Genomic DNA, 20078 nt, shown 5'->3' on the forward strand with positions numbered 1-20078 from the left:
CTGGGTCGTGTCCGCCTGCTTTGTTTTACCTCATCACGCACACCTGTTTCTAGTTTCAGTTAGGTCTATTTAGTTCAGGTGTGTGCGCCTTCCTTTGTTGACATTTTCCTACTGCTGCTCGCGGCTGACTGAGATTATTATTAAAAAGATATATTTTTACCTGCATTTGCGTCTGTGGATGCAATGCAATGCCGACAAGCCCGAATGTGACAGTGTGGGTAAAGACCAAATCACCTCTCCCTGAACGGGGATATAAATCTGCAAGTTCAGCCCCCAATGCTAGCTGCTGGTACAATGAAGAGCTTGTCAGAAATTAGCTATTGGGAATAAGTTCATTTACTGCCACACATCAACTTTTATTGGATCTACTAAAAGCTACACGATTCATGACGACAAATTCTACTTTGTCTGGACTTGTCCAAACACTGTACCATTTTCAAACAGTTGCAGTGAATCTTTCATTTTCCTAACAACCTCTAAAATCAGTGGATATAGTATTTTATACAAAGACTATAATAATTTAGGACGAGTGAGAAGTCCTACTCACCATAGAACGACAGCTTTCCTTTGACAGAGTTTTTTCCTCTGTTGTTTTCAGCCAAACATTCATACATCCCTGCATCCTCCTGCTGAAAGTAAGGGATCTCTAATACTCCATTGGCTTTATTGATATACACCTTTCTTCCAGAAGTGGCTCCATCAACTCTTCTCCAACTGATGGTTGGCACTGGGCTAGAGGAGTGGAAAAGGCACAATATGATCGTCCAACCATTATAATTTTAATGGACCAAACGTTTTCCTTTTATTTCTATTTTATAGCAAGATGAACGTCATGTGCTGTGATGCAATATGTCCGTATGTCGCTTGAGACACACGGTCTGTTCACCACTTACTTTGCAGCAGTGAATCAGCAGGGGAGCTTAATGTCAGCTGACTGACAACGTGACGTTTGTGATGTAGGTGACGCATGCAATCGACCCACACTGTACACACACTGTACACTTTACGAGAGAGTTTACAGTATACTGGTGCAAGTAGCTGTGAGTCATCAGGGTAAAATAATAAGACGCAGGTAAGACGTACTTTCCAAGTGCAAAACATTCCAGCTTTACAGTTGAGCTCTTGGCCACGGGGACGACTTCGGGGAACTGCACCTCAATCTTTGGCTCATATTCACCCATCACACCTGGAGTTGCAAAGACAAATTGAGAGCTGGTGTCACACAAGTCTGAAAGGCGCTATGGAGCCTTTCTTTCTGAACGGCAGAAGAATGACCTGAAATAATCACATCAATCAAGCAGTTTATTTAGATCACGTTAAAATAGAGTATTTAATAAGAACTTCTACTTAGTAACTAGTTTAACATAGGGAATAGTAATAGTAATTGTTTATCAATAGTAGTTTTTCATAGTGCATCCTTCATACCACATACTGTTTCTGTAAACTGACTCATATTAAATTATGCAATTATGCTTTTTCCACTTTCCTAACCTACAGTGAAGAAAATAAGTATTTGAACACCCTGCTATTTTGCTATTTCTCCCACTTAGAAATCATGGAGGGGTCTGAAATTTTCATCGTAGGTGCATGTCCACTGTGAGAGAGATAAACTAAAAAGAAAAATCCAGAAATCACAATGCATGATTTTTTAACAATTTATTTGTGTGATACAGCTGCAAATAAGTATTTGAACACCTGTGTATCATCTAGAATTCTGACCCTGAAAGACCTGTTAGTCTGCCCATTAGAAGTCCACCTGCACTCCATGTATCATCCTGAATCAGATGCACCTGTTTGAGGTCGTTAGCTGCATAAAGACACCTGTCCACCCCATACAATCAGTAAGACTTTAACTTGTAACATGGCGAAGACCAAAGAGCTGTCCAAAGACACCAGAGACAAAATTGTACACCTCCACAAGGCTGGAAAGGGCTACGGAGCAATTACCAAGCAGCTTGGTGAAAAAAGGTCCACTGTTGGAGCTATCATTAGAAAATGGAAGAAGCTAAACATGACGGTCAATCTCAATCGGAGTGGAGCCCCATGCAAGATATCACCTCGTGGGGTCTCAATGATTCTAAGAAAGGTGAGGAATCAGCCCAGAACTACACGACAGGACTTGGTCAATGACCTGAAAAGAGCTGGGACCACCGTTTCCAAGGTTACTGTAGGTAATACACTAAGACGTCATGATGTGAAATCATGCATGGCACGAAAGGTTCCCCTGCTTAAACCAGCACATGTCAAGGCCCGTCTTAAGTTTGCATATGACCATTTGGATGATACAGAGGAGTCATGGGAGAAAGTTTTATGGTCAGATGAGACCAAAATAGAACTTTTTGGTCATAATTCCAATAAGCGTGTTTGGAGGAAGAAGAATGAAGAGTACAATCCGAAGAACACCATCCCTACTGTGAAGCATGGGGGTGGTAGCATCATGCTTTGGGGGTGTTTTTCTGCACATGGGACAGGACGAGTGCACTGCATTAAAGAGAGGATGACTGGGGCCGTGTATTGTGAGATTTTGGGGAACAACCTCCTTCCCTCTGTCAGAGCATTGAAGATGGGTCGTGGCTGGGTCTTCCAACACGACAACGACCCGAAGCACACAGCCAGGAAAACCAAGGAGTGGCTCCGTAAGAAGCATATCAAGGTTCTAGCATGGCCCAGCCAGTCTCCAGACCTGAACCCAATCGAAAATCTTTGGAGGGAGCTCAAACTCCGTGTTTCTCAGCGACAGCCCAGAAACCTGACTGATCTAGAGAAGATCTGTGTGGAGGAGTGGGCCAAGATCCCTCCTGCAGTGTGTGCAAACCTGGTGAAAAACTACAGGAAACGTTTGACCTCTGTAATAGCAAACAAAGGCTACTGTACCAAATATTAACATTCATTTTCTCAGGTGTTCAAATACTTATTTGCAGCTGTATCACACAAATAAATTGTTAAAAAATCATGCATTGTGATTTCTGGATTTTTCTTTTTAGTTTATCTCTCTCACAGTGGACATGCACCTACGATGAAAATTTCAGACCCCTCCATGATTTCTAAGTGGGAGAAATAGCAAAATAGCAGGGTGTTCAAATACTTATTTTCTTCACTGTAGGTTAGGAAAGTGGAAAAAGCATAATTGCATAATTTAATATGAGTCAGTTTACAGAAACAGTATGTGGTATGAAGGATGCACTATGAAAAACTACTATTGATAAACAATTACTATTACTATTCCCTATGTTAAACTAGTTACTAAGTAGAAGTTCTTATTAAATACTCTATTTTGTTGTGTTTATTGTGTTCAAATACTTATTTTCTTCACTGTATAAATGTAGTTAGAATGTTGGATTCTGGTATTAAACCATGCCAGAATTTCAGATAAGGAGGTTTGCAGATTTGGAAGTGAGCCCTGAAAGAAGTTTGTGATGGCTCAAAATGCTTGGTTTAAGAGGGCGTTGCAAAACTGTTCTTTTGTGATATCAAAAGTATAAAAGATAGTGTCAATAGAAGATACGCACTATCGTAGATAGACACTTGTACCAAATGTGAATGTTCTGCCCGTGGTGTTATTCTTACCATCTGCTCGAAGCACAAGGGGTGTGGGAGGACCTTGAACACTGCTTTTGGTGACTGTGTTGGTGACAACACAAGTGTAGTTGCCCACGTCGGAGGATTCCACTTTGGCAATGTAGAGGTTGCCTGTCTTCTGGGACACAAATCGGCGTGCGTCCTGGACAACTAAAGATGGGTACTCGTTGAAGATCCACGTGAAGGTAAGCTCTGTAAACACAGCAGCCGTGAGGTGCACCATTCAAATATGTGCTCTCTTTGTAAATGTACTTGAGACCTGCTTAACAGGCAGAATGTGATTAATCTGCAGCCATTTCAGTTTAAAGACATGCCTTTGGAGATAAAGCAATTAGCGGATCGAACAGAGTGTGCCAGCCTTCGCTGATTAAAAACTGAAATGAATAACTATGGCTCTGCAATTACTCTTGCAGACTTAATCACTATGTTGGATTCACTATGATCGTGATAACAGTGACTGTCGCAGGTCTCAAGTTGTACCGGTTACGATTTTCTCAAGTTCCTCGTTGATAACGTAGCTGCTGTCAAATCTCTCTGGCACAATTTACAGACATCGTTAGCAAGATTCATTCTTACTGTTGTTTGGACGTGATACCTCCTAATGTGCTGAAGGAAAATTTGGTCACTGGTGCTGTTCCCAACCTGGACTCTCTTGCCCCCCTAATCCATCATTAGTAATCTGGGTGACAGCCACCCAAACAATTTGTTGTTCCAGCTATTTTTTTCCAGCTCCCCCTTCTGGCTAAAGAGAAGCCCTTTGTTAGTCAGCCAGATCTTGAAATGGCGATGCACGTGTTCATTAGTTCTCACATTGACTACTATAACGCCTTGTATGTTGGGATTAACCAATCCTTAAAAATGCTTTAAAAATGATACAAAATGCTGCTGCACAACTTTTGACCGATACTCGTGGACAGGCTCCAGTTCTGCGCAGAGTGGATTTTAAACTTTTAATGTTTGTTTTGTAAGGCAATAACTAACTCTTTGAAACTCCTCTTAAAGGGGAACTGCAATTTTTTGGAATCATTCAAAATCCTTATGTGAAGCATGAACACATATATATGTCCCTTTTCTGTACATTATATTATGAGAAAACAAGTTACTGTGAGCTAGCTAACAATGCACATCATTGGGACACACTAATTTCGACCATGAAGCCTTCTAAAAAAAAACAAACTCTAATAATACGGCAGTTTTCCAACTGACTTTATATCACAGCCAAACCACAGAGCAAGCAGAAGAAAAAAAACAAAAACAAAACACTGTCAGTGACTGATGCACAATCGTGCCTGCTGTTTAGTATAACGTCTGTGCCCTGGGGAACGTCATAGAAGATAACTGAGAACTACTGGATGAGTTAAAGATTTATGATGATAAACAGGAAACAGAAAGTTCAAGATAGTGAGGTTTTATTTGATGATTTGACATAAGATCATCCTGTGAAAGGACTGTAATGGAATAATATAAAAACTGGATGATAGTGACTGGCAGATTTCATTCAAGTTCTCTTTAGCCTGTGCATAATGAGCAGACGGCATCAATTCCCCCGTCATAGCATTCAAAGAAAATAAGAAAAATAGAACATGACAGGCCAAGGACATAACAAATCAAGTGTGTATTGTATCACGCAAAAGTACATGGACAGCTTGGTTCAAAGTGTGTGCTGGCAAGTTTGCTCCCTTGACAGGAACAACCATTAACCGTGGCTACCAATGTCTATTCATAACGCACAAGTTCACTCCATGAAACAGCTTAGGTCACGCACATGCATGGGAAATATCCCTGCAAGCCATTTGTGTTGTTTGTTGGCAGCCAAACAACAACAATCTTTTTTGTTAGACCAAAAAAGAGAATGAGTCATTGCAGTCTTGAGTAGATATATAAAAAAGGCCTGTTTCCATTAGCAAAAAGAGGCCATGTCTATCTGACCACACTTATTCAGACCTTCACAAAGCAGTGGATAACATAAAACACATGTAACCTAAATACAGGACAACATTTGAGACGAATATTTCAACATTTTATACGTACAAGTTTGGACACCTTTTTAAATGCAATACTCATGCCTCACAGATTTACTACTTTCCGTAACTGTCAGTTGGGCTTTGAGGCATTGTTAAAGTGAAATAATGGCTCCCTGAATCACGTAAGGGATACTTAAATCCTCTCAGGAGGGAGATGAGGCAGCTCTCTTTGTAAGGCCATGTTTTGTTGATCATGAATTTTGTCCTTTCAGGATTTACACCAACTTGTTTCCCACTTTTATGGATCTTTGAGTGTGTAGTCAGTATTTTCAGTGTTTCAAATATACACCCTGGGTTATGCTATGTTAGATTATCTTAGGAGTTAAAGCAGTGTCAAGGCTTTTTAATTGCTGGTGTGATGGAAAATTTTATATTTCCCAGGTCCACAACACTGGTTTTCAACCATGTGATTTTTCTTGGCCTGCCACTCCGGGCCTTAACTAGAACTGTGCCTGTGGTCTTCCATTTCCTCACTGTGTTCCTCAGAGTGGAACCTGACAGCTGAACTCTTTGAGCTAGCTTTTGTATCCTTCCCCTAGACCAGGGGTGGGCAAACTTTTTGACTCGCGGGCCGCATTGATATGACAAAATTTACGGGGGGGCAGACTATATATTTTACACATAACAGTCCACCTGGTATTATTGTATCTGTAAAATTGTCATGCAATCTGCTATTATTATTTATTATTTTATATTTATATTTAAATATTTTAAAAATAATAAAATATTATAATAATTACAATAAAATTAAAATAATTGTTATATTATTATTATGTAAAATATGCAAATAAAACAATAATATTATATATAATTAATATAATAATTAGCATTAATATAATAATTATAATAATCATAATAGTTCTAATAATTATTATAATATCTAATAATCTAATAATAATAATAATAATAATAATTATTATTATTATTATTATTATTATTATTATTATTATTATTATTATTATTATTATTATTATTATTATGTGCTTGTGTCCCTTTTTTCAGGAGCACTTTGTAAACAACAGACCATGTCAAAAAACGAAATTGATAAAACCATCAAAAGGTTGGCTCAGGCCATGATGCCAGGTTGTATGTTGAGTTTAAATGAAATACTTTGGAAAGATTGGGCGGGCCGTATTCAAACACTTGGCGGGCCGGATGTGGCCCCCGGGCCGTAGTTTGCCCACCCCTGCCCTAGACCATGATGTTGAACAATCTTTGCTTTCAAGTCATTTGACAGTTGTTTTGAGGCTACCATGGTGCTACTCTTCAGAGAAGATGCTTAAATACCCTTTCTCATAATTGCTTTCACTTGTGTATGTAGGTCAAGGGTCAATTAGCTTATATATATATATAAGCTATATATATATATGTATATATATATATATATATATACAGGTAAGGGCCAGAAAATTAGAATATTTTCATCAACTTGATTTATTTCAGTCATTGTGTTCAAAAGGTATAACTTTTACATTATATTTAATCATTGCACACAGACTGATGCATTTCAAATGTTTATTTCTTTAATTTTGATGATTATAGGTGGCAACAAATGAAAATCTGAAATTCCGTGGGTCAGAAAATTAGAATATTACCTAAGGCCAATAAAAAAAAAGGATTTTTAGAAATGTTGGCCAACTGAAAAGTATGAACGTGAAAAATATGAGAATGTACAGTACTCAATACTTGGTTGGAGCTCCTTTTGCCTCAATGACTGCATTAATGCGGCGTGGCATGGAGTCGATCAGTTTCTGGCACTGCTCAGGTGTTATGAGAGCCCAGGTTGCTTTGATAGTGGCCTTCAGCTCTTCTGCATTTTTGGGTCTGGCATTCTGTATCTTCCTCTTAACAATACCCCGCAGATTTTCGATGGGGCTAAGGTCAGGCGAGTTGGCTGGCCAATTGAGAACAGAAATATCATGGTCCTTAAACCAGGCACTGGTAGATTTGGCGCTGTGTGCAGGCGCCAAGTCCTGTTGGAACGTAAAATCCCCATCTCCATAAAGCAGGTCAGCAGCAGGAAGCATGAAGTGCTCTAAAACTTGCTGGTAGACGGCTGCGTTGACCTTGGATCTCAGGAAACAGAGTGGACCGACACCAGCAGATGACATGGCACCCCAAACCATCACTGACGAGGTCCCAGAGTCTGGAGGAAGAGAGGAGAGGCACAGGATCCACGTTGCTTGAAGTCTAGTGTGAAGTTTCCACCATCAGTGATGGTTTGGGGTGCCATGTCATCTGCTGGTGTCGGTCCACTCTGTTTCCTGAGATCCAAGGTCAACGCAGCCGTCTACCAGCAAGTTTTAGAGCACTTCATGCTTCCTGCTGCTGACCTGCTTTATGGAGATGGGGATTTTACGTTCCAACAGGACTTGGCGCCTGCACACAGCGCCAAATCTACCAGTGCCTGGTTTAAGGACCATGATATTTCTGTTCTCAATTGGCCAGCCAACTCGCCTGACCTTAGCCCCATCGAAAATCTGTGGGGTATTGTTAAGAGGAAGATGCAGAATGCCAGACCCAACAATGTAGAAGAGCTGAAGGCCACTATCAAAGCAACCTGGGCTCTCATAACACCTGAGCAGCGCCAGAAACTGATCGACTCCATGCCACGCCGCATTAATGCAGTCATTGAGGCAAAAGGAGCTCCAACCAAGTATTGAGTACTGTACATTCTCATATTTTTCACGTTCATACTTTTCAGTTGGCCAACATTTCTAAAAATCCTTTTTTTTTATTGGCCTTAGGTAATATTCTAATTTTCTGACCCACGGAATTTCAGATTTTCATTTGTTGCCACCTATAATCATCAAAATTAAAGAAATAAACATTTGAAATGCATCAGTCTGTGTGCAATGATTAAATATAATGTAAAAGTTATACCTTTTGAACACAATGACTGAAATAAATCAAGTTTATGAAAATATTCTAATTTTCTGGCCCTTACCTGTATATATTCATTCATTCATTCATTTTCTACCGCGTTTCCTCACGAGGGTCGCGGGGGTGCTGGAGCCTATCCCAGCTGTCTTCGGGCGAGAGGCGGGGTACACCCTGGACTGGTGGCCAGCCAACACAGGGCACATATAGACAAACAACCATTCACACTCACATTCATACCTATGGACAATTTGGAGTGGCCAATTAACCTAGCATGTTTTTGGAATGTCGGAGGAAACCAGAGTACCCGGAGAAAACCCACGCATGCACACAGAGATGGCCGAGGGTGGGAATTGAACCCTGGTCTCCTAGCTGTGAGGTCTGCGCGCTAACCACTAGACCGCCATGCCGCCCCTATATATATATACATATATTCTTGACCTCTTTAAAGGGGACCTATTATATTCATTTTTCGACCCATTGTATTGAGTCGTGGACTCCTATAGAGCAGCTACACACAATAACCCGCACAGAAAACTTTCTAGACCTTCCAGAATCTGCACCTATTCTTTGTATTTGTGCTTCCCACCAAAATGGTCTGTTTAAAATTACTCCACCCACAGCCCGCCTCCAGGCAGACCCACTCCACTGCGATTGGTTACACGCCCAACATGCTTCCTAACTACAAACAAACCCTACTTTCTCAAATGTGGGTATATAAATGAATAATAATAAATAAAGTATGTGGAGAGCTAATTGAAAAGTGTTTAAGAGCTGGCTGGACACCCCCAACTTACCGTGTATGAACTCAGAGTGGTAACGTGTGGCAACCTGGCCTGCCCGAGGTAGAGTGTCATCGCAAACCTCATTACCTGAAACCTTGGCATCGTTTAACATGAGAATACAACATTTGTACTTTATTTAAAGGTCAGATAAGTGGAAAAAGCATAATAGCTCCCATTTAACAATTTGCCCAATTGTCATGACCCTTGTGCTGAACATAAACGGCACTAACATGACAATGTAATTAAAAGCGAAGAGCAGGTCAATCTTGATGAAATATCCAATGTGGCAGATAGGGGCCAGGTACAGTGGAACAGTGTGATTTAGAAAACAAACATCTGGGACACAAGTGAGTGTCAAGGTAAAATAAGAGCGGTTAGAGGCTAAACAAAAATTTGTTTGTACTCGTAACAAATGGCATGAGTAATTTGTTAAAGGACACTTTTACACTATCGTGACACTTTCCTGATTGATACTCAGACATACTGCCACAGAAGGGTACTTCAGATCGAACTGTTCCAGACCTGCCCTTGCTTACAGACATCTCAAATGATGCTACAAATCTCTCGGATTGTGATGTTTTTGTTTGGCTATAAAAAACTGCAGCTTTTGCCCGGACATTGACAGAATGACGACGAGGAGGTCGATCAACAATCTGCCAAAATAACATCCGCAGTCATCTGTCCCCCAGCCTGGTTCGCAAACACCAAGTGTCGGCAGCTGTGGTACTGTAAGTTGACTGATATGTGATGTTCAGATTATTAATTAACTTCAGTTTCACAATCAAGCAAAGTCCCCTATAATTAACTCCTTTCAGAGCATACTAGATGCAGAGTAAATAAAGCATATGGAAGTGCATTATGTTCAAATAATGCCAAGGGATTTGGCACGGGCACTCAATCAGGACAAAGGTCTGTTTGGTGCATTTGGTGAAACCCATCGCCACTGCACAGCAATAGCACCCTACACACGCGGGGGCACGAGCGGCTGTGGACAGGTACACCCGTGAGCGACACACTCACAAGGAAATTACGAGTCTCCCACGGTTTTGTCAGATGTGGAGGAAATCTGGGTGTATCAAAGTAGTTTTATAGTAAACATAGTTTTATTTGAACCACAAATGTCTATCTTACCTCCAGAGTGAAGGGGTGTACCACAGAGTAAGACCACTCCTTGACCTTCACGAACCCTCACTGGATTTCTTCTTTGAGTCTTGAAATTCTCTAGGTCTATTTATAGGAAGAACAACCAACAAAGGGAAATAATCATTTCATTTCTCATAAAAGCTATAAACACACAAGGCAAACAAGACCTGCCTTGATTGAAATTAAGTATCACTTTACAATAAGGTACACAAAAATACAGCTACTGAGTTACTGAGGAACTAATGAGTGGCCAATAGTTGGCAAGGAACTAGTTTCTCCATAAATGTATATCTGATTCTATTGACTATAGCCTACAGTTTAAGGCTGTGATTTGATGTAGCATGTTTCCATAACAACAGGCATGGCACTCTAAAGTCCTTAAATATTACTGACTGCTGCAGAAAGCAATTCCTCTAGTATAAGTCACACATGAGTAAGTTTAATTGCAATTGCACATTGTTATCACTTTCTGTCTTTCATCCACTGACTGCACACAGGCCAGTTGCGATTAAACAATGACTGAAACATCATTTGTATGGAGGCCAATTACATGTTGACAACCTACTGACTGAAAGCACAATGACACCGCAATCTTGGAACAATTTGCATGTTCTTGCCTCTAGCTCAAGGAGATACTGCAGGTCGGGCGGGCGAATACCCATCTGTAGCCGACACATAGAAAGTGACATAGCTAGTGCTGTTTAAGCCAAGTGAATGCACCGATTTCATTTCACAATGGTGACAGCTGGACCTTGGAACAGATGAATGTTATTTTCATTATTTCCAGAAGGGAAAATGTATCCTAAATCAGGATAAATTAGGGATCAGTTTGTGACTGTTGACGATCGGTGACAAACTGTTTTCAAAGAACAGGCTGTCACATTAGAAAATATTCGATGTGCCCAACTCTAAAAGAGCACAACTCTTCTGATCAATATTCATGTGGCGTATGCCGGGGTGTAAATGAGACACACTAAAAGCCAACAATGCCTGACAAGCCAAGCTGTTCTGCACCCTTGGATCTTCTTATCAAGCCTATCGCAGCTCCGCACCTCCATGTGCTTCACCATTGCACTGCTCGGGCTATTTTGAGTGCTTTCGGATCCATGAAATTGGATGTGTGTGAATTAGCTTCTTTGGGCTCCAATGTGACTCTCTGCAATTAATGAGATTCCACAAAAGAAAAACCAAAGCCGTTCTGTCAGATATGAGCTTGTTTAGGTAGTTGCGAGTAGTTGAAGAAGAATAGACTCCTTCTGAACGTACAGGCAATGTGAAGACTGGCCTCTCTGCTGACGATGGTGCCAAATGAGTTTGATGCCAGGCATTGAAAGATGCCACCGTTGTCTGCTTTACTCAGATGGGAAATGTGTAAGTTCCCTCCAATGAGGGAATAACGTGACCCCGGAGTCATTGCGATGAAAGAGTCATTTAGCCTCCACCTGGGAATGTAAAGCATACAGGACAAAGATTCAGTGAGCCATAACAAAGGATGTATATTGAAATGACACAAATAATTCCCTCAGTCCAAACACACATAGTTCTGTCATAGTTCCTGGAGTGACAGGGAATATCTAACTCATAATATATAATAAGTCAGAGACTACAGCCAGTATCCTCACACTTGGAAAGATCTGAGAGACTGTTAACATGCCTCTGTAGGTGCTGCTGTTTTGGTTGGCAACAGTATTCAATATCTTATTATAAGAAATTTCTCGGTTCCTTTTTGTCTGCAGCAGGTCTTAAATACATGACGTACCCTTCAGGCCAAAACCCTTTCAAAATGATCTGCTACTGTACGTAAGTGATGCCTGGAGGCTTTACCTGTAGGAGGGGAGTGGATGTCCCTGGGCCTCACAGCTAAACACAACCTCTCTTCGGTGCTTCCCATGCTGAAAGGGAAACACAACACTGCCGGGTTGTTTGGTGAACACAGGCCTCAGCAAAACTTTGTTTCCTACGTAGAGGAACAAAATATACAGTACATGTCAGCAGAAATGCCTGAGTGGGCCGGGAAAAGCCACTGTTGTTCAAACATGTAGATAGAAGCAAATTACGTTTGTCTATGAAACTTACACTGTAGAAGACACAACAGCAAGTGTAATGTAAGAGATTATATTATATGTCCACTATCAATATCCCATTTTATGACATGGACACATCATCTGATGTGTATCAGATTTCAAGATAAGTGTTTCTAATTGCTAAATTGGCGTGTCAGTGTGGACATGCAGCACAAATGCATGCTGTGATATGAACGACACACAGATGCTAATTATTTGACATCCCAGCTGCCAGGGAGGTAATGGTAATCTGGAGCAATACAACATGAAAGATTAGTCGCTCTGTAATACGCCATGCTCACAACTACAAAGTCCTAATTTAGCTCGCTCACATTTGACCCTGAACATTTTGCAAGAGGGAGGCAAATTAGGTGTCTCGTTAAAATCAGGATCAATGGAAGGATTTTTGTACTATGGCCCATGCAATCTCTATTTGGGTAACAATGAAAATGCCCTTTAAATTGAACGACAGAAAGCTCAACTGCAAGAGAGACTGTGTACTTTCAGAGATGGGAACCTTGTTATTCTTTCCAGCTAATGATTGAAAGAATGTTGATAGGCTGCCTGAAGATGCCACTGAAAAGACAATGTCATGGGCCTTAAATCGGAAGGATTGCTTGAATGCCTCTGGGTGCCACAACACCGACTTTTTTTCTTTCAATTGCCATGTCTTCTACGGTCCAAAGAAGCCGTCACCACAATCTATAAATAAGAGTTCATAGTTCATATGCTAATAATATGAAGGGAAGAAAATGACTAGCAGTACCTGTCAGACAGTCCAGCAACGATAGCAGCAATATGACTTTCCACAGCAACTCCATTTGAACGGTCTCCGGTCTATGTGGGATCACATCCAGTCCTAAATGTAGGGAATTCTGTAGTTGTCCTTTCCAACACTTACACTTGTCCTCTGTTGAAGTAGAAGAAGTTCATTTAGACTTAGTATGGAGTTTGACTTTATTTCCTTAATCGACTATTAGGAAACGTCGACCAAACATGTTGACAGTTAGGACCATCTCTCATAAAGCAACAGATGAAATATTTGCATGTGACAGGCCGGTGGCAAAGTGAGAAAAGATTAAATAAATTGAGGAAATTAGCTAAACTGACTCTTTCCACAACATTGATCTTGGCACAGTTTTCTTTGACTGCACACAATCAGTGCACAGAAATAATCAAATTTTTCTGGAAATCCTCATGAAGCAAGCAGTAAAAAACACAGACAAGTGAAATATTACACTTTCAAAGTTATCTTAGATGGGCAGAAGGGAGGAAATGGGAACACATCTACTACATTTGCATACAGTACACTCCTTTCTGAGTCTACCAAACCATTAAAAGCAACACTTTTACCACCTAAATCTCATTATGGAGATGGGCTTTAGAGTGTCATCTTAGTATCCTGCGGTTATTACGGTGCCAATGTCAGGATCAAATGTTAGCTTTTAATAATAAAACACAGACGCTTCAAATCACTTTTTATGCTTCTGGATATTTCTGGAGAGCTTCTCCTTTGAGGAGGAATAATTGCACAAGGTTTGCTGAATTATTCCACATATTGTAATAAGAGAGAGTCATGGAATTCAACAAAACCTTGCACTGCACCTTCATACTTTGTACATGTATAATTTATTTGTGATTTTGCTAAATTCGAAATCTTCACCTATTCCGCCTATAACCCTTGAAATATACATGCCATGATAATGTAGTATAACAGGCAAATTCATGATAACATGTAATACTTTGATTATATTGACAGTATTTTGGTCGTTGTCAGCATTATGGGAACTTCTTTCCTGGGCATTTATTTCACCGATTGGTCAGATTGGTCATTGTTCTTTGCTGGATTTGCTGCCCCCCACACTTTGCAGGGTATAGTTTTTCGCTCATGGTAGGACGGCTTAAATACAAATCAAGACCAAATGATGGGTGTTGTAACTGATTTTTTCCCCCAGCTCCTTCTGTCAGCCATATTGATTTGCCACACTGACCATGCATTGGACCTTGTTGCTCTCAATTGTGCAGATTGCATCATCAACGTGCGTTATCACAATACAGCGAGAGAATGAACATATCTCTTGTAGGCCAAATGTATATTGTTTCTATACCATATTGTTTCAATGGCACATCACTAATGTTCACATTAGTCATTTACTTTGTAAATGGCATATATCATGAGAGCTAATGACAAGATATTGCAATATTGATATTTTGTCCCACCCCTAACTGACGGGAGACTGGGATGGAAAACCCTATGATTTGACTCCGTAAGCGGTTATTCCATGTAGATGTAAAAACTATATAGCATACAAAGTATACAAAGCCAAAAGCCATCTCTTTTCCTCCTGTCATTTGCCAGCAGCTGCTGAAGCTAACAAACTGGCAATCTGTAGTTCAGTCAGACAGTGATGGCAGCTGCTTCAACCCTCTCCACTACAACCAATCACTCTGCTGCCATCAATTTTTCAAAAGTGTATTAATGGAAAAGGCTCTCCTGGTCCAGATGAAGATAAAATCCACGCTGAAATACGGCAGCAACAGACGCACGCTGTCTAGCACACCCCCTTAAGCACTGAATCATGAATGAGACCAGACACCCACTCGGTGCAGGAATGAGACCAGACTAGTAAAAATGGCATAAGATGCTGCATCTTTTATCACCTGAGCCACTTGATCTACGGACCCCCGCTTGATCAGTGTTTTCCTCCATCTCACAGCTTTGAGTGCCTGAAGATTATTTAAAATTCATTTTCTGCTCCTGCTACCAGCTGGTAGTAAATGTGAAATTTCCCCTTCCACACATGAATCAGAGCTACAGCAGTCGCCCGTGACAAACTGGTCGAGATAACGGCATCATATCAAATTATTATATCTTAGAGTTGTCAGGTTCTCTTACACTAAATAGTGAATCTGTCCACCAAAAAAACGTACTAGTGGTCCATTTGTCTTTCTGTATTTACTATGACTTCATATCATATCAAGACAGCCATTAACAATAATGCTCTTCAGGAAAGGATGTGTACTGGCCACAACATTAGCTAACACTAACACAAAATGGTGAACTCCAATCTGCAGGTGCTCGGTGAAGAAATGAACACTCCTTCAGGTGTCACCATTTATACGAACACGTCATTAAATGCTTTTGGAGACGTGATCCAAGAAGCCAGTCTGACACAATAATCAGTATGTTTCCATGCATTGACTTAGTGGGATGGCTGAGATGATTTGGTTTTCATACCTCAGGATGATGTCCCAGTTGATATGCATCTCCACTGAGATGTTCTGAGATTGTTGCAAAGGCAGAGGTTTTCTTATAACTCTTGTCAGTATCAGCCCGAGACCGAAGGATACTGACACTTGGGGGCATGATACCTGGCCTGATACCAGACAAACCATGTGATGATCTTATTATCACATACTATTTAATCATGAGCTTATTATCACGTACTATTTAATCAAAAGACCATTTTGTTTCCAGAAAATTTTCAGTTTATTACATGTATTATATCTAAACAGTGTAAACACAATAATTGCAAAAATATTTCAACAATAATATTTTATCAACAGTCTTATCTTATCAATGTCTGACAATTAAAGTTCCATTAATCAAGTTTGGGTTTTTTGTTGACTGGAGAAGCACTAGCCACTCAGCACTCGTGTGCTGTTCTCTGATAGGTTGTTTCACAGGCATGATACCAGCACAGCGCGCTCTGAGTGGACAGCTACGGGGGCTGATACTGGACATGGTTAAACTCTATATTTTATCAGTATCACTGCCCTGGGCTTTGACACAGTATCATTTTCCCGTATCATTCATGGGCGGTTTCTAGGGTACAGGGCCAATTAACTGTAACTGTAGTATGTGATAATACTGGATATCATTACATTCGGCTGCAATACCTAATGACGACGCCGTTGAGCAAATATGCTCAAAACTTGTTTGAACCAAAGCTTTTACATTGCTGCTGTACACAAACGGCTCACCGTGGGACTCAATTGAGGAAAGGCCAACTTAGCCGGTTGTCAAGACTCAGCCTCAAAGAGCAGAGAAAAACAAAGAGACTAATAGTGTTTTGATGTAAGCACACAAGCTGCGGCTGTGACACATCACATGCCATCTTCCTCATTCCTCCAGACAGAACTCTCTGCACGAGTGTCCCAATCTCCCCCATGATGAGCACAATAGCATGTGTTGAAAGGTTCTCCCTGTTTCTGTCTGCATGTCCAGGAAATTCATGTAAAGAGCGAAGTAATTCGATTAGAATGCCCTCTATTTATCATGAAAAATATTAAGCCACTTATAAGCTTGTAACAATGTCTTTGTAAATACACTATTAATGAACTCCAGGAGACTGAGTAAGTTTGTTCATATTTATAAAAGACACCATTCGCCTCGTCAGATGTGTCTGCAAACTTTGTGGGACAGATGTTTCTATACTTCCCTGTAGATAGAAATAGAAAGTCAAAAACCCACAAGACATTCTACGATGGAAAAGCATGCCAAGGTGGGCAGTAAGTCAGTCCATATTTCTTCTACTAATATTCTCTATGGTGCCCAGCCTAGTGCTGGCGGCTAATGCAGTGTTGATTCGTGACTAGCTTGGTTATGAGGCACTAGCTAGGCTGCTATCTATCGGGTATGTTGTAAAATCTCATTTACAACATACGCCAATTCGTCCAGATGAAATAAGTTGTATAGAGCAGCTGAATTGAGCTCAAACTACCAATGTACTCTTATGTGTTAGCATATTTCCACAGCATTTCAGTCAAGCTTCAGCTTCCTTCCTGTGTTCATTCTAAATATGGATTTTCGTACCTTTTTCCAGCGTTTCAGTTTCGCTTCAGCTTTTCAGCATTCTCACGCAATATCTGCTGACATTTGACAGTTCAAAGTTCAGTTTGAAATGTTGCAGGGGGGAAATGGAACTAGAGGGAGCAACCACAGAAAGCTGTGAGATGAAAAGCTGCAGGAGACAGCCTGCAACTTCAATGTCTCGGCAAGAAAAGCAGATCCTTTCACTGAGTTAATGCCGCACATAGCATCAAATTAGATATTGTTTTCTCACAATATAAAAGAAAAATGGCCAATTACTTCCCGGTTCCCATAATATATTTCCCTGATGTCCATCCACATTTATGGAAGTGAGAGAAAATACGTTTGGCCTTTTCACAATGAACTGGTGACATGGTTGTGTTTTAATATTTAATGCAGGGATTCGGGTTAGAGCAGGGGTGGGCAAACTACGGCCCGGGGGCCACATGCGGCCCACTAAGCGTTTGAATCTGGCCCGCCAGTTGCTTTCTAAATATTGCAACTTTTAACATACAAACTGGCAACATGACTTGTGAGTCGGATGTCTTATTTATTAAAAAAAAACAAAACAAACAAAACTGTAAAATTAAATTACATAGTTTGATGTGGTCTGATGTTTAAAGTGCTCCTGAAAAAAGGGACATGAGAACATCCAGCTGACAGTATAACACTTTTACAGATAAAATTATAATTCAAGGAAAATTATAAGCATAAAATAGTGTCAGTGTGTGTTAAATATACGTATGTTCTGGCCCCAGGGGACAATTTGTTAACTCAATGCGGCCCACAAGTCAAAATATTTGCCCACCCCTGGGTTAGAGAGTAAGAGTAGGGTTAGGGTAGGGTTGGGGTTAGGGTTAGAGGGTCCTACAACCCTGGTCCACACATCACAAAGGTTAGGATTATTATCTATCTCCTCCTTGCCCCTTCGCCTTTGTCATGTGCTCTCAATAATTGTTTTTCTTTTTTATTCACGTACCATCATGACCCCCACGCACCCCACTTTAGGAACCTAGACTCTATATCATATATCACTATATATGATGGATTATATGCATATCACTACACTGTATACAACACATGGAATATGTATACATCTGATGACAACAAATGAGTTTTTCCAGGTTTGGGGAAATTTGTGACCTCTCACGCAAAAGATGCATTGAATAAGATAGCAGTTGGGTGATACAACAAACAAACTAGTGCAACAAACCGCTAGAAGCATATTAAAAACGGTGATTGTAGTTATTGTTTCTGATGGTCCATGCGTGCAGAGACAATAAACTAACTGAAGATGTTCTCTGAATGTGCTGTAAAACATTGCAAGTGTTGCCTTATATGCCAGCATGGCAATAACTAAACTTTGGAATGCAGCACAATGTTCATCTTTACCTTTAAATGTGGTCAAGAGTCACAAACAAATTCTGTTTAATCCAGACGGCTAAGCAACGTAGTAAAAGTGTTTTACCCTCGTACGTCCACCGTGGTGTTTGCCGACACTTATCCCTCTTCGGAAATCCATGTTATGCAGCTCATCGCCTCTCAGCCTCCGAGTGGATGCGAGATGGGAAGAAACAACTCTTCTCTCGCAAGGATGATGTTGCTTATCTTTATCCTCGACACCCCTACGAATGGCCAATCGTCTCCCCGCTTTCCTCACTCAACCCTCCGGGCTCCGAGAACCGCCGGGAGCACAAGTCCTACCCGACAGAGCCCAGCGGCGACAATGTTGCGTGGCTCTGTGTTGGGTGTGTGTGCTTGTTTGGGATTCAGACAGGAGAGACAGGCTGCCTGACGGAGGCGGGAGGATTCTTCGTGTGTGTGTGTACTGTGTGTGTGTGTACTGTGTGTGTGTGTATGCTGTCGCATTAATACATTGCACACAGTCAGGTGGATTATGGACCTCTTTTATTTGCAGTGTGTCCTGGCTATAACAAACACAGTTTGACAGAGGGATGACAGGTGAGCATCGACTTTGGTCACGGATAACCTACATTGTACATGAATAAGTACAAATTAGTTCAAAAAGAACATTGTCAAGATGTTCCTTTGTACATGTCTGGTTGTTGGGATCATCCATTCCGGGTAAATATATCATATAGCAGACCAACACAGTGATAGATGAGAAGTCAAATGAACTTTATAGGATTTACAGAAAGTCTGTATGTCACGATGCGGGAGTTAGCCCCCTTGACAGTTCACTCCTTTTGTGCCTTAGTTCCTGGCTTATGCTCTTATTTTGGTATCCACTTCCTGTCTTGCCTTGTTTCCGTTTTCCTGCTTTTGTATCTTCCACACCTGCGTCTAATTTTCACCCGTCTATTTAGTTCAGGTGTGTAAGTGAGTTGTTCTGCTGCATAGCATCTTCATTAAAGCCATTTTTACCTGCATTTGGGTCTTCAACATGCCGAAACGTGACACCGCAATCATTATGTCAAATAAAGTAGGATTTGCCCAACTGTTGTGGCACCCTTGTTGTTTTATTGATTTGAATATCTTTAGCACTAATTATTGGAACACAACATTAGTTTGGCATGGCGGTCGAGTGTTTAGCGTGCAGACCTCACAGCCAGGAGATTCAGGGTTCAATTCCACCCTCTGCCATCTCTGTGTGGAGTTTGCATGTTCTCCCCGTGCATGCGTGGGTTGACTCCGGGTACTCCGGTTTCCTACCACATTCCAAAAACAAGCTAGGTTAATTGGTGACTCTATGGACTCCAAATTGTCCATAGGTATGAATGTGAGTGGGAATGATTGTTTGTCTATATGTGCCCTGTGATTGGCTGGCGAC

The 20078-nt window shown here is 40.8% G+C and overlaps 1 protein-coding gene across 1 annotated transcript in view; it reads right to left on the reverse strand.

The window, feature by feature from the left end:
• The window catches only part of cntn3a.1 (contactin 3a, tandem duplicate 1), a 34101-nt gene extending 15028 nt beyond the window's left edge, over positions 1-19073 (reverse strand). Inside the window, exons 1-8 of the mRNA XM_058084191.2 lie at positions 18756-19073; positions 13241-13384; positions 12236-12368; positions 11678-11853; positions 10400-10495; positions 3568-3771; positions 1084-1186; positions 548-732 (exon numbers count right to left, since the gene is read on the reverse strand). Coding sequence (XP_057940174.2) covers positions 548-732; positions 1084-1186; positions 3568-3771; positions 10400-10495; positions 11678-11853; positions 12236-12368; positions 13241-13295 — 952 coding nt within the window. The 5' untranslated portion in view covers positions 13296-13384; positions 18756-19073. The remainder of the gene's footprint in view (positions 1-547; positions 733-1083; positions 1187-3567; positions 3772-10399; positions 10496-11677; positions 11854-12235; positions 12369-13240; positions 13385-18755) is intronic.
• Positions 19074-20078: the final 1005 nt, after the last annotated feature.

This window comes from Doryrhamphus excisus, linkage group LG17, assembly GCF_037039965.1.
Source record: "Doryrhamphus excisus strain RoL-2023G ecotype Guam linkage group LG17, RoL_Dexc_Guam_v1.1, whole genome shotgun sequence".
In the NCBI taxonomy this organism is placed as follows: Eukaryota; Metazoa; Chordata; class Actinopteri; order Syngnathiformes; family Syngnathidae; genus Doryrhamphus; species Doryrhamphus excisus.